The 14,771-nt window shown below is 43.9% G+C and overlaps 1 protein-coding gene across 2 annotated transcripts in view; it reads right to left on the bottom strand.

Annotated features, from left to right (window-relative positions):
- The window catches only part of ZC3H14 (zinc finger CCCH-type containing 14), a 355,429-nt gene that overhangs the window by 152,476 nt on the left and 188,182 nt on the right, over positions 1-14,771 (bottom strand). For both annotated transcript variants that reach the window (XM_086937625.1, XM_086937624.1), the window contains exon 8: positions 10,260-10,360. In XM_086937625.1, the coding sequence (XP_086793751.1) occupies positions 10,260-10,360 (101 nt within the window). The remainder of the gene's footprint in view (positions 1-10,259; positions 10,361-14,771) is intronic.

Genomic DNA, 14,771 nt, shown 5'->3' with positions numbered 1-14,771 from the left:
TTTTACAATCAATACTGGACATAAAATTCGCCGTATTGAACACCTGGCCAACAACGTAGTTTATATTATTGTGATCAAAAACATTGTAATACATAAGCCTAAATATCCTCAGTTTTGCACTGTATACAATGCTAACGAACAATTGGTCCAAGGTATGTGTATTGGAGGTGTCGACGTTTCGACTCGACTTATTCCCAACCGGTGAGTTGGACCTGGGGATTGCGAGTCTTCATCAGGACTAAGAGCAAACGAGGCAACCAAGGGATATTGAATAACCCTAAAAAAGAGGAATTGAGGAAATTACTATCCGTGGTGAAGATTGGAGCCTATCCCCCACATGGGTTATGGCAGTTTCTCTTACCCTTCGTGATAGAGCAAGCGATGTAGGTAGATCCGAGTTTACCACATCTCAACAGGTATCCTGTAGAGACAAATTGAAATCCAGATTGTATCTAGATCAACTAGTATGCAATTCGCCAATAATTACTACTGTGGCAAAGGCATCATGTTACCTTGAGTTCATATCTTTGTCCATGTCAGGGGGACGCTACTTCATATATGACATGGTGAACGGGTACCTAGAATTAAAGTGACATCAGTATACCATGTACAAACTAACTGATAGGTACCAATATATTCCCATACGGGGAGGTGTCAATTACCTTATTGCTGTGAAATCAATCAATGCACCCATGTCGGTAATTTGCGAACTTCCACTTCGGGATTCAGAAACGCTATAGAAATGACAATAAATCGTCATTCATTATATGCCACTAGTGCCACTATGTTGGATTTTACAAGATTCATTAAAGTACAATGGTCAAGAAACTTAAAAAACTTGAAAAGCTTACCTGGATTAAAATGTACTATTTTCCAGGTAAGCAATAGCAGAGATACTCCTACTCATTTTTTGAAAGGAGCTGTGTTGAGGGATACACAAAAAAAAAAAGTATCCCTGACACTAGCTTGCCTGGACATCCGGAAGCACCGTGAGGCTCGGATGTATACGATGATTTCACCAAAATAGCGGGTAGGTGTGGACCCTCTTAAAAACTTTTGGTCACCTTACACACAACCACGCTTGTACTCCGAGCAAGACCTGAATTCAAAGATTTTTTTTTTCTTTGTGTCTCCCTCAACACAGCTCCTTTCAAAAAAATGAGTAGGAGTATCTCTGCCATTGCTTACCTGGAAAATAGTACATTTTAATCCAGGTAAGCTTTTCAAGTTTTTTAAGTTTCTTGACCATTGTACTTTAATGAATCTTGTAAAATCCAACATAGTGGCATATAATGAATGACGATTTATTGTCATTTCTATAGCGTTTCTGAATCCCGAAGTGGAAGTTCGCAAATTACCGACTTGGGTGCATTGATTGATTTCACAGCAATAAGGTAATTGACACCTCCCCGTATGGGAATATATTGGTACCTATCAGTTAGTTTGTACATGGTATACTGATGTCACTTTAATTCTAGGTACCCGTTCACCATGTCATATATGAAGTAGCGTCCCCCTGACATGGACAAAGATATGAACTCAAGGTAACATGATGCCTTTGCCACAGTAGTAATTATTGGCGAATTGCATACTAGTTGATCTAGATACAATCTGGATTTCAATTTCTCTCTACAGGATACCTGTTGAGATGTGGTAAACTCGGATCTACCTACATCGCTTGCTCTATCACGAAGGGTAAGAGAAACTGCCATACCCCATGTGGGGGATAGGCTCCAATCTTCACCACGGATAGTAATTTCCTCAATTCCTCTTTTTTAGGGTTATTCAATATCCCTTGGTTGCCTCGTTTGCTCTTAGTCCTGATGAAGACTCGCAATCCCCAGGTCCAACTCACCGGTTGGGAATAAGTTGAGTCGAAACGTCGACACCTCCAATACACATACCTTGGACCAATTGTTCGTTAGCATTGTATACAGTGCAAAACTGAGGATATTTAGGCTTATGTATTACAATGTTTTTGATCACAATAATATAAACTACGTTGTTGGCCAGGTGTTCAATACGGCGAATTTTATTTCCAGTATTGATTGTAAAATAATGCAAACTATCTCTTAATCACTACTGTGTATTTTCCTTTCTCCCTTCACTTGTTTTCATTTTCTGGATCACATCTTTCCTTTGCACGCTCCTGTCTTGGGGCAACCTATGTGTTTTTATTGACATAAAAAATACTGTAAAAAAATGAATACAGAGAAAAATTAAACAGGAATATATTTTCTTTAACCATGGTGTAAGGTTTTTCTCAAGATAACATAGTTTTTGAGTTCCATATAGCAGACTGATCATTGTGGCTCCTTACTCAAATATTGATTCATCATTGATTAGATCAAATATTGTAATCTATAGGTTCAGGACCACTGTTTGTTTATAATTATATTCACCCAGGTCCATACCTAATGGGCTACCCCATTCTCGTAATGGTTGCTCTAGTGGAATGAGCACGAACCTTGGAATGTAGAGGATGTCTTGCTTGCTGATGACAGAAAGCAATAGCCGCAGAGATCCAACGTGAAATGCTCTGCTTAGTCAATAGAAGACCTTTCCTAGGTCTGCTAAAGGCAACAAAGAGTTGGTTATTATTCTGAAATGTCTCTGTTCTGTGGATGTAGAACTTAAGACAGCGTTTGAGATCAAGAGAGTGGAGAGGCCTCTCTGCTGCGGAAAGTGGATTCGGGAAGAAAGACCGTAGGACTATAGGCTCATTAAGGTGAAAGTCCGATGGGACCTTTGGAATGAATTTAGGATTAGTCCTTAGAATCACTCTGCCCTGCCTGAATTGGAGGAAAGGGTCTTGAATTGAGAAGGCTTGGAGTTCTCTTACTCGTCTCGCTGAGGTAAGCGCCAGTAGAAGAGCCGTTTTCCAGGAAAGATATTTGATATCAGCTTTGTGTATTGGCTCAAAGGGATGTTTCATTAATTGTGCAAGCACTATGTTTAGATGCCAGGTAGGCAGAAAAGACCTCACCGGAGGGAATGTCCTGAACAAACCTTTAAGAAATTGTTTTATGAGTCTACTGGACCAAAGGGAAGCACCAGTTGAGGAACGTCTGAAATGAGATATGGCAGCCAGGTGAACTTTTATTGAAGCATGAGCAAGACCTGAGTTTGCCAAATGAAGAAGGTAAGGCAAAATCTGTGCAGGTGACGAAGAAAAAGGATGTATTTCCTTTAATTTGCACCACATGCAGAACCTTTTCCTTTTCAGGGAATATGTTTTGTTGGTACTGTCAGCCCGAGCCCGGGCTGGAACAGCTCTGCATTCTTGCGGGATGTCTAAGTTCTGGAATTCGCTGAACTCAGGAGCCAAGCCGATAATTTGAGAGATGCTGGATCCGGATGTTGGACTTGCCCGTGGTTTATTGGGAGGAGATTGGGGCACTGTTTCAATGGGATAGGCTGGTCCAGCGATATGAGATGAAGCTCCGTAAACCAGTGCTGGCGCGGCCAAGCTGGAGCTATCAAGATCAGGGTACAATGTTCCGCCTTCAGCTTCTGGAGGACCCTGGGAATCCGGGGAAATGGAGGAAATGCGTACGCAAAGACGTTGAACCATGCGATCGAAAATGCATTCCCTAGAGACCCCTTCTGGGGACGCCAGCATGCGTAAAGTTGGCATTTGGCGTTCTGTTTAGTTGCGAACAGATCCAGGTGAGGCCTGCCCCATCGGGAGAAGATGTGAGTGAGAAGTTGGTGGTCCAGCTTCCACTCGTGGCACACAGAGCGCGGTCTGCTCAGTGAGTCTGCCAGGACATTGTCCGTTCCAGGGACGTATTCTGCCCGAAGGGAAATGTTGTGAAGGAGTAGCCAGTTCCAAATTTTCTGAGATTCGTGAGACAACGTCAGAGAACGAGTCCCATCTTGTTTGTTTATATAGTGCATTGTGGTGGTGTTGTCTGTTCTCACAAGCACTGGTGAATGTTTGATCCGAGGCAGGAACGCTCGAAGCGCCATGTAAACTGCTCGTAACTCGAGTAGGTTTATGTGCAGTTGTCGTTCGGCAGGGGACCACTGTCCGTTGATTCTGAGTTCTTGGAGGAACGCACCCCAACCTTCCAGGGACGCATCTGTTATCACATGTGGCGAAACTGGAAGCAGGAAAAGCATACCCCGCATAAGGATGAATCCAGCACTGTAGAGCTTTCACCATGGGAGGAGTCACTTGGATTACATCGTTGAATGATCCTGTACACTGGATCCATTGAGTGGATAGCGCTTCTTGAAGATGGCGCATATGAAGACGGCAGTGTGGAACTAACAGGATGCAAGAGGACATCATCCCTAGCAGGGACTTGTAAAGGCGCACCGTGAGGGTTCTTTAGGTTTGTACACGGGCCGCCAAGGATGCCAGCTTGGATTGACGCTCCTGCGAAGGGAATGCTTTCTTTTGAGCCGTATCTAGGACAGCGCCTAGGAAAGGGAGACGCTGGTAAGGCTGAAGGACAGATTTCTCTCGATTGAGAGTAAGGCCCAAGTCGTTGAAGACAGGCGTTGGAGGACTTGGTCACGCCTGCAAAAGAAGGAGCCTTGACGAGCCAGTCGTCCAAGTATGGGAAGACTTGGTGATGTTGCCGGAGGTACGCTGCTACTGGAGACAGGCATTTTGTAAAAATGCGTGGTGCCGACTTCAGGCCGAAAGGCAACACCCGAAACTGGTAGTGTTTGCCAGCCACAGCGAACCTGAGGTATTGCTTGTGATTCCTGTGGATAGGCATGTGAAAATAAGCGTGTTGAAGGTCTAGAGACACCAATGAGTCGTTCGGCTTGAGGAGTCGTAGCACCTCCTGAATTGACACCATACGGAATGACTGTTTTTTTAGATACTTGTTTAGGTCCCTCAAGTCCAATATAGGTCTCCATTTTTTCTCTTTCTTCCGAATTAAGAAGAATCTGGAATAGAACCCCTTGCCTCTCTGACCACGAGGGACTCTTTCTATAGCGCCTTTCTAGAGCATTTGTGAGAGTTCCAATTGTAGCAGATGTAAATTCTTGTGGAACATTGGGCGAGGAGGGGTTTGAGGCGGAGTTTCTATGAATTCCAGAGAGTGTCCGAAGCGAACTAGTTTGAGGACCCATCGATCGGTAGTAATCTTTCTCCAATTTTGTAGGAAAGATGTAATTCTTCCTCCAACTTTGCATGGAGGAGAAGAAGTGGAGACCTGCGGCAGAGAGAAGTCATTGTCTTCTGGCTGTGTCCTTCTTTCCTCCTCTACCACGAAAGGAAGACTTTGTGTAAGACGACTGTTGTTGCTGTCTTTGCTGATATTGGGGTTTGTACTGCTGATTTGAGTTGTACGAGGACCGGTAACTTTAAAAATAGGGTACCCAGTGCCTTCGCTGTATCGGTATCTTTTTTAATACCTTGAAGCGCCTCATCAATGTGTGCCCCAAACAGAAGTTGGCCGTCGTAAGGCATGTCGAGCACCTTAGTTTGCACTTCTGGTCGGAAAGTAGTTGCTTTGAGCCAGCCTTGTTGTCTTAGTACCGAAGCTCCAGCAAGTTGACAGAATCCTGTTTAAGTGATATCCATCGCACAATCAATCATCTCTGAGGCGGAGCGTTCGCCTTCTAAGAGAATCTTTTTAGCCTCTTCTTTTGCTTCCTCCGACAATGATCCCAAATATGGGGCGATATCAGCCCACATTTGACGGTTGTAATGTCCTAACAGTGGCATAGAGTTTGAAGCACGCACTGTCAACGCGGACATCGAAGAAAACCGCTTTCCAATATTGTCCAGTTTTCGTCCATCCTTATCCGGAGGCGCAGTTAAAGCAGCAGAAGGATTTTTCGATTTGCGCTGCGCTGCTTGAGTAATGACCGAGTCCGGCTTGGGATGGCCCATAAGGCAAGCTGGAACCGTGTCTGGAGCCCTATATTTCTTGTCCAGCCTGGGCAGAACTGGAGGCAAGGAAGATAGGTTTTGCATGATTTGAACCCCTTGGTTCCAAATGTAGTCAATGATTGGAACGGACCTAACAGCCTTTTTGAATGGTTCCTTAAAATCATAAAGGAAACAGTCTTGTTGTTTAGTGGTTATTGGAATCTTGAAACGCAAAGCCGCCCTTTCTAGGATATTATGGAATCCCCCAATGTCCTCCGGGGCGAATCGGCTTGCGCTGGCACAGGAGATGCTGGACATGGAATGACGTAATCATCCTACTCATCAGGTGAGTCCTGGAGTTCCCCTTCCTCCTGCTGTTGCGCCTCCTCTTGGTCATCTGAGGATGGTGGAGGATGTGAAGGAGCAGGATCCGGCTGAAGCACTAGAGGTGGAGGCCGAGGTAACCACTGAAGGTGGTGGAGGTGTAGAGGGAAACCTTTGTTTGTAGTCCGCAATCAAGAACTGCAGATCCGTGACTATTGATGGGGGTAGACATACCATAGGTTGAGGAGGAAGAGGAGGCTGGAATTCCTCTTGGTAATCTTCTTGTTGGTCCTGTTCTTGCTCTTCATAGTCTGAACTCTCGTGATATTTTACATTTAGTTCAGATGGGCTAGTAGCTGTCTGGAACATAGAGCCCTCATCCGAGTCTTCGTCGTCCAGAAGATGCGCAGGTGGTAAAGCCTGGACTCTCCTCGGAGAGGTTAAATCCGGTGTCAGAGTGCGCTTAGTAATTTTTAAGTGAACATACGCACTTTTTAAGGTAGGTGCCTGTGTCGTCGTCGAGCCTGTCGACGGGGTGGTCATCGACTGAGGGACGTCGACGATGATCCAGATGGTATAGTCGACGATGTCATCGTCGACTGTTGCGGCGTCGACAGTGATTTCTTCGGCGGCGGCCTCGTCGACGTTGGCGTCCACGTCGATTGAGCTTTCGTAGACGACGATGGAGCTTTCGTTGACGACGATGGAGCTTTCGTCGACGACGGCGTCAACGACGATTTCTTTACAGATATAATAGATGAAACTGACCTACCCGTCGACGACGAGGATGTTGTCGACGTGGATAATGAAGATGACGCCACAGTAGTGAAGATGGTCGCTGTCTACGCTGTCACAGGCAGAGCTGATGATGTTGTGAAGGGTTTCTTGAAGGTAGAAGCAGAGTCCTGAGGAGAAACCTTCACAGTCAAGGCCTTAGAATGAACCTATGAAGACTTCAGCGTCTTCTTTTGAGGTGGCTCCGAAGATGGTCCTGGGGATGTCATTCTAGGCCTTTTAGGAGAGGAATGTGTGCTCCTAAAGGAACACTCACTCTCAGCAGAAGAGACTGCCTGGTCCTTATCTTTCAGTCTCTGAAGCCATATCAACAGGCGCCCCTCTCTGTCCTTGAGGGTCTTTGCTGAAAAAGTCCGGCAGACTTTACAATCCTTAGCAGAGTGGTCAGGGTAGAGACAATAAAGGCAATCCTAATGTTTGTCATCTACATGAAGCCTCTTCTTGCTGCAAGAGGCACAAGGTCTAAAAAGTCCTTTTTTAGGAGTATCAGCCATGGTAAATTGACAACCTCACACAAATAAAGAATTTCTGTGAGAAAAGTACGGGAAAATCCAGAGAAATAAGGAAAACGGAGCAGAGCTCAGTGGAGACTCCCTTAGCACGACGTGCAGTAGAACATCTGAGGGACTAGGGCTCCTTCCAGGAAGGTTCTAGAGGGTGGTGATAGCTGATTGGCTCTTGGCCAAAGTTTGGTCCTTTTCACAAAAGGACATGGATATGTTACTAATGAGAGGCCTCTGGCCCATTACTATATATATATATATATGTCTATGAGACATTACTTTATTTATGTACCGGGGACTCCAAACCCCCACGACTGGGAAGGATTCAGGCATGTGAATCTATGAAAGATACCCCTAATACTGGAAAAGCATGTTTACTTTTTTTCTTCTTCTTTTTATACTTGTAGCATTGGCTTGCAACAAAATGTAACCATCTCACCAGCTTGCCGAGGCCCACGTTTTGCTTATGCTCTGCAATTTTGTAATACAACCGTGCCATTACAATTTCAAACCTTTTCACTGTTCATGTAGCATACTTGAAGCCTATTTATTGTAACACTATTATATAAGAAGTTTTCCTTTTTTCTGCCAAACTATGGTAGCATACGCACCAAAGAAGAAGTCACTGAATATCAAGGAGTCAACACACTGCCAATTTATTTTTGCTTTAATGTTTAATTTGGCATTTTTCTAAATAGTGCTTTCTGAAGATGGCCAAAACGCTTGATTGGTACTCCAAGAAGAAATCCTACTTTAAACCTCATCATAGGTGTACATGGAAACAAGACTCCAAGTCCTAGAATACTAACACCTGTGTCTCCCTTCAAAATGAAACAAATTTCTTTAGGAATCCAGAGGGCCTGGCAAGAAACCTCAGGACTTACATTTGAAAACAGTCTGTATATTCAAAGATCATAATTCACTGTGCTGCAGGATTGATTATTACTATCATGATTATTACTACTCTCTGTATAGTGCAGGATATACATCAAACTGATCTGTTGGCGATTACTCAGCAAATAAGAAAGACCAGGTACAGCAGTGTCGAACTGAGAAGTTAGAGCTTAAATGGTTATGTTTTTTTGGGATCATAAACCAAATTACCCGGAACAATAATTGCGAGATAATATTAAATGGATATAGGATACTTCCTCTCTAGTAAAGCCGCATCACACAAGGTATCCGACAACCTTAGTTTATCTGTCATGAATTTTCAGATTACCAATGGCACTATATTTTTTTTTATTGGACCCTCACACACACTACTGGTGTCATGCTTCATCATTGGGTCTTATCCTGGTCCCTATAAACCACGATAGGCTTGACCATATTCCAGGGAGTCAGTTAGATATGTGTCACAACTGGGATAGTGATAAAAAATACATTAAGGTCACCACAATACCCCTTTTTTAGGAGACTTTGGTATGGTTTAAATATATTATAGATGTCCGTTGAAAGCGAAGTGCCGGATTCTGAGTTTGGCGGTCCATCGGACTGCTGAACCAGTGATAGAGGTGCAGTGGTGGTTGGGGACCGCCGTATTACGAGGACATCGGTTTAACAGTGAGTGGACCAACGCAGCCTCCAGGGATCCATGATCCCTGGTGCAGCGGTCTTCAGGCGACAATATGCTTGGCGGTGCCACTGCAGCATCGCAAAGCATATTACAAGTTTACTCACTGCGAACCAAACCACCGGGAGGGAGGGGGCGGGGGGACAGACTGCATTTGTTAGGGTGGCGGTGAGGAAACACAAAGAAGGCCCCCGGGTTCCTCAAGGCACAAGGGATGCATGCAGGATGGGCACATGGTGTGCCCCACTGTGTGCATGCACCCCATACCTGCACCTCATGAACTTCACAGTCCATGCCATGCAGGTAAGGCTTTGACATCCCCATTGCAGCGCCTTTATGAAAGGCTCTGCCTTTGGGAATGCCAAAGGACCGCCCGCCAGACCAGGAGAAAACTTCTAATAGGGCAGCTGGCGGGCAAGTTTGACAGTGCGGAAGCAGGGTGGTGGCATGCCAAACTCTTAATCAGGCCTTAAGTGTCTTCACACGCTAATCCTCAGAGATTGCCTACAGCAACCTGAGCACAGAACACCTTGCACATTGGCGTGCTCTTGTTTTCTGTTCACAAACTGTATGGGTGCGATTTGAAGAACACAGGATAACCTTGTGTGTATTGTGGCTTCTACTAAAAAATAATTTGATTATTGCAGATTAGGATTTATCAAGGAAGGCTGATCAAATGCTAGGCTTTAGAGTATGTTTAGCTACACCAATGCGGATAGCTGGGTAAAGTCCATTTCTTTGCATACATGGCTATCATTTTTCTCAGAAACAGACATTCTGGAGCACAAATAATCAGGGAATTGTGCTGATTTTCCATCAGCTTGAAGTATTTCTTAGTCTTACTCAGCTCTTTTGCTATTTCAAACTGCCATTTCTTTTTCGGCACCCCATGTCTGCCCTTTTCACTGAATGTGTGTTTCCGAGTTTCGCCCATGCTGGAATCTTAACTTTTCTTGAATGTCTCACTACTGGAGTTCCGTTATCCCCAGTTTATGCTACGTCGCCTTGGGCCCTTCTCTACCTCACAAATGTCGATTATGGTAGTTGCCTTACTGCTATCACATTTAATATCTATGTTGCCCCTTTCTGCTTTGTATGCTGACCCACTGTCCAGATTCTGAAAATGGATTGCCAAGACATCACAGAGGAGACAGGAGGAAACACAAATCAAAGCTGCAAAACATATATAAAAAGAAAGACACTGCAAAGCATAATAACAAATCACCTGTTGTGTAGCTGGTTGTTTTTGTTACTGATTCCTGGGCTTCGGATATGGCCTTCAATATCAAATTCTTATTGGCCTGTTTGTAAGGTGGTAACGTAGGTCTAAAAATGTAAATATGTAAAAGACTTAAGATTAATCAAAATTATTTCTCAAAGTAAGGGTGATATGACGGTCTTTGAACAAACATTAATGGTATATTTGGCCTGTTTCTTCATTCTCTGTGCTGGGTCTTACTAAGAGAGAGATTTGAAACATTTACAATTTGGAGGAAGTTTTATCCAAATCACTGTTGGCATGGTCGACAGGAAGAACATGGTTATCAGACTACTAAATAGGCTGCAAAAAAAAGTTACTTACCTTAAGTAACCTTCTTTCTGATGAATACATAGTCTCCTCAAATAAATTATTTTATTAACCCCTTCACCAGTAACAAGACTGAATCCAGAATGGTTTCCAGCAATACTGTCTGACCGGCAACAGGGATGCAATCGGGTGCAGTTTCATGTTCCATCAAAGTAATACAAAAGTTCCCCAAAAGTCACCATAGGTGGTAATGACTTTAGTACCACCGTTGTTTTTCTGGCACCAGCACACATTTGTGGGATGCTGCAGGCAGAGGCAAACTAAAAAAAACAAATAAACAAGAATAGCTAGTAGGTCTCGCCTTTAGGACCTTATAAGTATTTAGTTATGCAGCAGGTCCCAAAGGCGAGAATTATTGGCTATGCCAATGCTTGTTGTTATATCTGGGCACGTTGAGAGGTTAGGGGGCTGGGTCTCGAGGTGAAATAACCCACCAAGCTATCTGCGTCGAAGGCTGGATTCTTTACAATGCAGAGGTAAGGAAGTGACTTTCCCCTGGCTACGAAAGAGGAGGAGGAAGACGACAAGCTGACACAGCAATGCATGAAAAGGTTTTTTCTTCAAGACAGGGTGTTGAGAGAGAGAGGGGTCGGTGAGTCTCTGACAAATGCCACAGTTCAGGAGAGAAGATGGATAGGCGGGCGGAGAGACGGGAGGACGAGAGAACAGGGGAGGCAAGAGTAACGTAGGGTATACAAAGAGAGATAGAGAAGGGGGCAGAGAGAGTAGAGCCACGAAGAAAAATAAACAGAGAGGCAAAATTGAAATTGAAAAGGAAAGTAGGGCAGAACGAGAAAAGAGAAAAGTGCGTGGACGCCAAAAGTAAGGTGAGAAAGATGAAAATTTCAACATGAAAAAGTCTCCAGGCACCTGGTCATGCCCGAGAGTGCCACTGTTGAGCTGTGCATGGCTCGCGCAGTGGCAATGCAGCCCACAACCTTCCAGCATCGGTGAGGAGGAGTGACGCGACAGACGGTTTTGTTTTTTAGTTTGTTTTTTTAAGGCTGCTGCTACTTGGAGGATTTCTACTGGGCATACACACAGCATGTTTAATGGCAAAGGCAACCTTACAGTATTGTTTTTTATAACACATTCACTAACATTAACTAGGATAGTCGAGCTTACAGCACGCATTGTTAGTTTAGTTGCTGTTATTGCAGAGGCCCATGGAAATAGTAAAACACATATTTCGTTTTACACAGCGTTACTAGAGAACCGAAATGGATTTCACACACTTCTAAACAAAGGTGATTATCATGCCCTCAAATGGGATGCAGCATGTTTCCTTAAGTGAATGCTGTTTTTGGATAGCTGCAGCCGATGTATTTTGGTGCTGAACAACCAAGGGCTGAATCCAGTTGGTTGAGTCACGCATTCTTGAGCCGTAATGTGCTCTGGATGTTGTCTTGACCCTTTGCACCTCTCCCCTTAGTTATGATGCACATGATAGGGCTAAAGAAAAGGTGGCATTGCTCTATAGAACAATAAGGTTTTATGTTTACATCGTGTCCATTTTAAGGAATTCAGCCAGAAGTGTGTAGACATTCACGGCACCAACCACAACAGGAAGGGTCATACACAAGGTCAGAGATAACCCTTGAGGACTCAAATATATTTGATTGCAGCACTGACAAAATATATGAGAATGATGCTTTATGTATAAAGGAAACAAAATGGTCTACCGTGAACGATTGTATGTATAGATAAGTGCGAACTTCGCTTGAGAGAACAGCTTAACCATGTAATGTGATTCTATATCACCTGTGAGGGACTCTGCAAACACAAACCACGAAGCAAACAAGTTAAACACATGCGCGCGCGCCTCGAGCTCAAAGTTAAACAAGAAGCGCGAGCAAAAAGTGAGTGTCCGGGAGAGAAGCACGCGCTTGGGAGAGCAGTCTGCTAATTTTCAAAGCACATACTCGTGCACTCCCGCAAGCTGTTTGCCGCCACAAGTATGTGCTTTGAAAAAGAACTGGTTGGCTTTTTAAAACCACACTCACTGAATGTCTCGCCAGAGCAGCGCATGCGCTGGCTCAGGCGAGACCTAAAAAGCAATCAAGCCATGAAGAGAGCTGGCAGGAGGGAGGGCTGCATGGCAAGTACTCTATAGAAAACTACCTTTCCGCCGAAATGAAATGAGAATCCAAGCAGAGGAAGTCTTAAGTTCTGTCTGCTTGTATCAGCCCCCCTTCAATCCTTCATGGTTTTGCTTCTGGTGTCTTGCATGCTTTCAGGGAGGGTACACTAGGGCAGATGAAAGTTGTGGTAGCAGCAGGAGGTTGTTGTTGCTAGGTACCTGGCTAGTCAGTAGGAGTTTGGTGTTTTCGCCGCTGGCAAAACAGAAGCAAGAAATCTCCTTTTTCCTGTTGTTGCATAGGTAGGCTTGCAAATGGAGCCCATCATAAGGGCTGAAGATGCCGGTACCAATGACCAAGTAGTTACATAGGGCACATGTTCTCTATGCAAAGAAAATAGCTATCTTAGCTTACTGAATGGGCTGCATCTGTGCCTGTGTTCGGAGTATAGTTTTCCATATGGAACAGGGAAAGGAAAAATAGTATGTTCACCGTTGAAAAAGACATTTGCAGAGAAACCAACAACATACGCAGCTAACAAGCTGCGCCATAAATGAACATCATATTGAACACAGCCCAGGGAGAAACTTTACAAAGGAGGACAGGTGCACAGCCTCTTCTTCCCCACCAGGTATGTTTTCCAAAAGTCCTAGTTCTCCAAATTATAGTTAAGGCTTCTGGTGTTATGGCATTTATGGTTTTTGACATCACCGCCTTCTTCTATCCATGTTTATTTTGTAGTGAGTAAAAAAATATATATATTGAAAACAGTATATTTTCACAATTATTTCACTGGCAAATTCACATTCTCAAATAGCTACCCCCTGGCTTTTAGCGATATCCATATTTTTATATGTAATACAAAAATACACATGTGAAAACATTAGCAGTGTAGTGTAGTGTAGACATGCACATGTGCAGCAATGTGGGGGCTGTATAGGTTATATAAGGAATATGTTGCTCAACCTGTAAGCATCTGTTTGTAGCATGTAGTGCAGCAGATTCACATGCTTTTTACATGCCTGCCATCTGCTATTGGATCTGGACATGAAGATGTTTTTCTTCGAAAAAAAGTTTGGACCAAAGGATATACAGGAACTCCTCCTTTAGACCACAATGCGCACGGGCACAACCTCAACCCTCATCTTCCGCACAGTGGAGTAAAGCTGAAAATGAAATCAAGCATATATAGAACATATATATGCACTGTAGCTAGTGCAAGAAAACCTATACAATCAGTCCCCACTTCTGGTGAGGAAAGAGGGTGCATTTGAACCTACAGCTCTAACAACACATGCTTAAAGGGTAAATAACATATTCCATTCGTAGCATGGGTGGTTCCAGAAACAAACTATTTGCATTGACTATTAAGTAGTGTCTTCCCAGCAGTGGCTCACGGACAGATGAAGAAGATGTTTGGAACCAAGTTCTTAACACTGTTTGGTCCACCATAGTCTGCTGTACGACAATATGTCCACATAGTAATGCTTTGTGAATGGGTGTGGTGTTGGCCATGTTGCTGCCTTACATAATTCAGCTATGGGAGTGTTACCAAAGAATGCCCCTTTCATATACATAGAGTGTGCCCTATGAAGTACTAAGGGCACTCTCTCAGCCTTAGCATATTAGGTCTGAATGCACTTTACAACCCATCTTCCAATACCTGCTTTAGGAATTGCCTGACGTTTGTATAGCTTAGCATAAGTAGAAACGAGCTGGGTAGTGGTAGGGAAAGATTTTGTCCAGTCAATGTAACATGCTGCTAAGTGGAGGTGTACAGAAGTACATGCTAGCACTTCCTTCTGAATATATAAATTATATACTTTATAACTTGACACTAAAGGGATTGAGCTGGTTCGCAAGGTGGTAGCGGGCAAATTGCTTCCACTTGTTAGAGTAGCACTCATAAGTGGTAAGTCCAAGTGCTTTGTGAAAAATAACTATACACTCTTGTGGTGGTTTTACGAATCTGAATTTAAATACCTTAGGTGCCAAATTGTTAAATTTAGGTTCCTGGGGTCCAGATGTCTGATTAGTCCCTGATGTTGAGTGAGAAGGACCCACCTGACGG

Source organism: Lissotriton vulgaris, chromosome 9, assembly GCF_964263255.1.
Source record: "Lissotriton vulgaris chromosome 9, aLisVul1.2, whole genome shotgun sequence".
NCBI classification, from domain to species: Eukaryota; Metazoa; Chordata; class Amphibia; order Caudata; family Salamandridae; genus Lissotriton; species Lissotriton vulgaris.
Note: the sequence above shows the minus strand (reverse complement) of the source record. Positions and strands in the feature narration are given on the sequence as shown.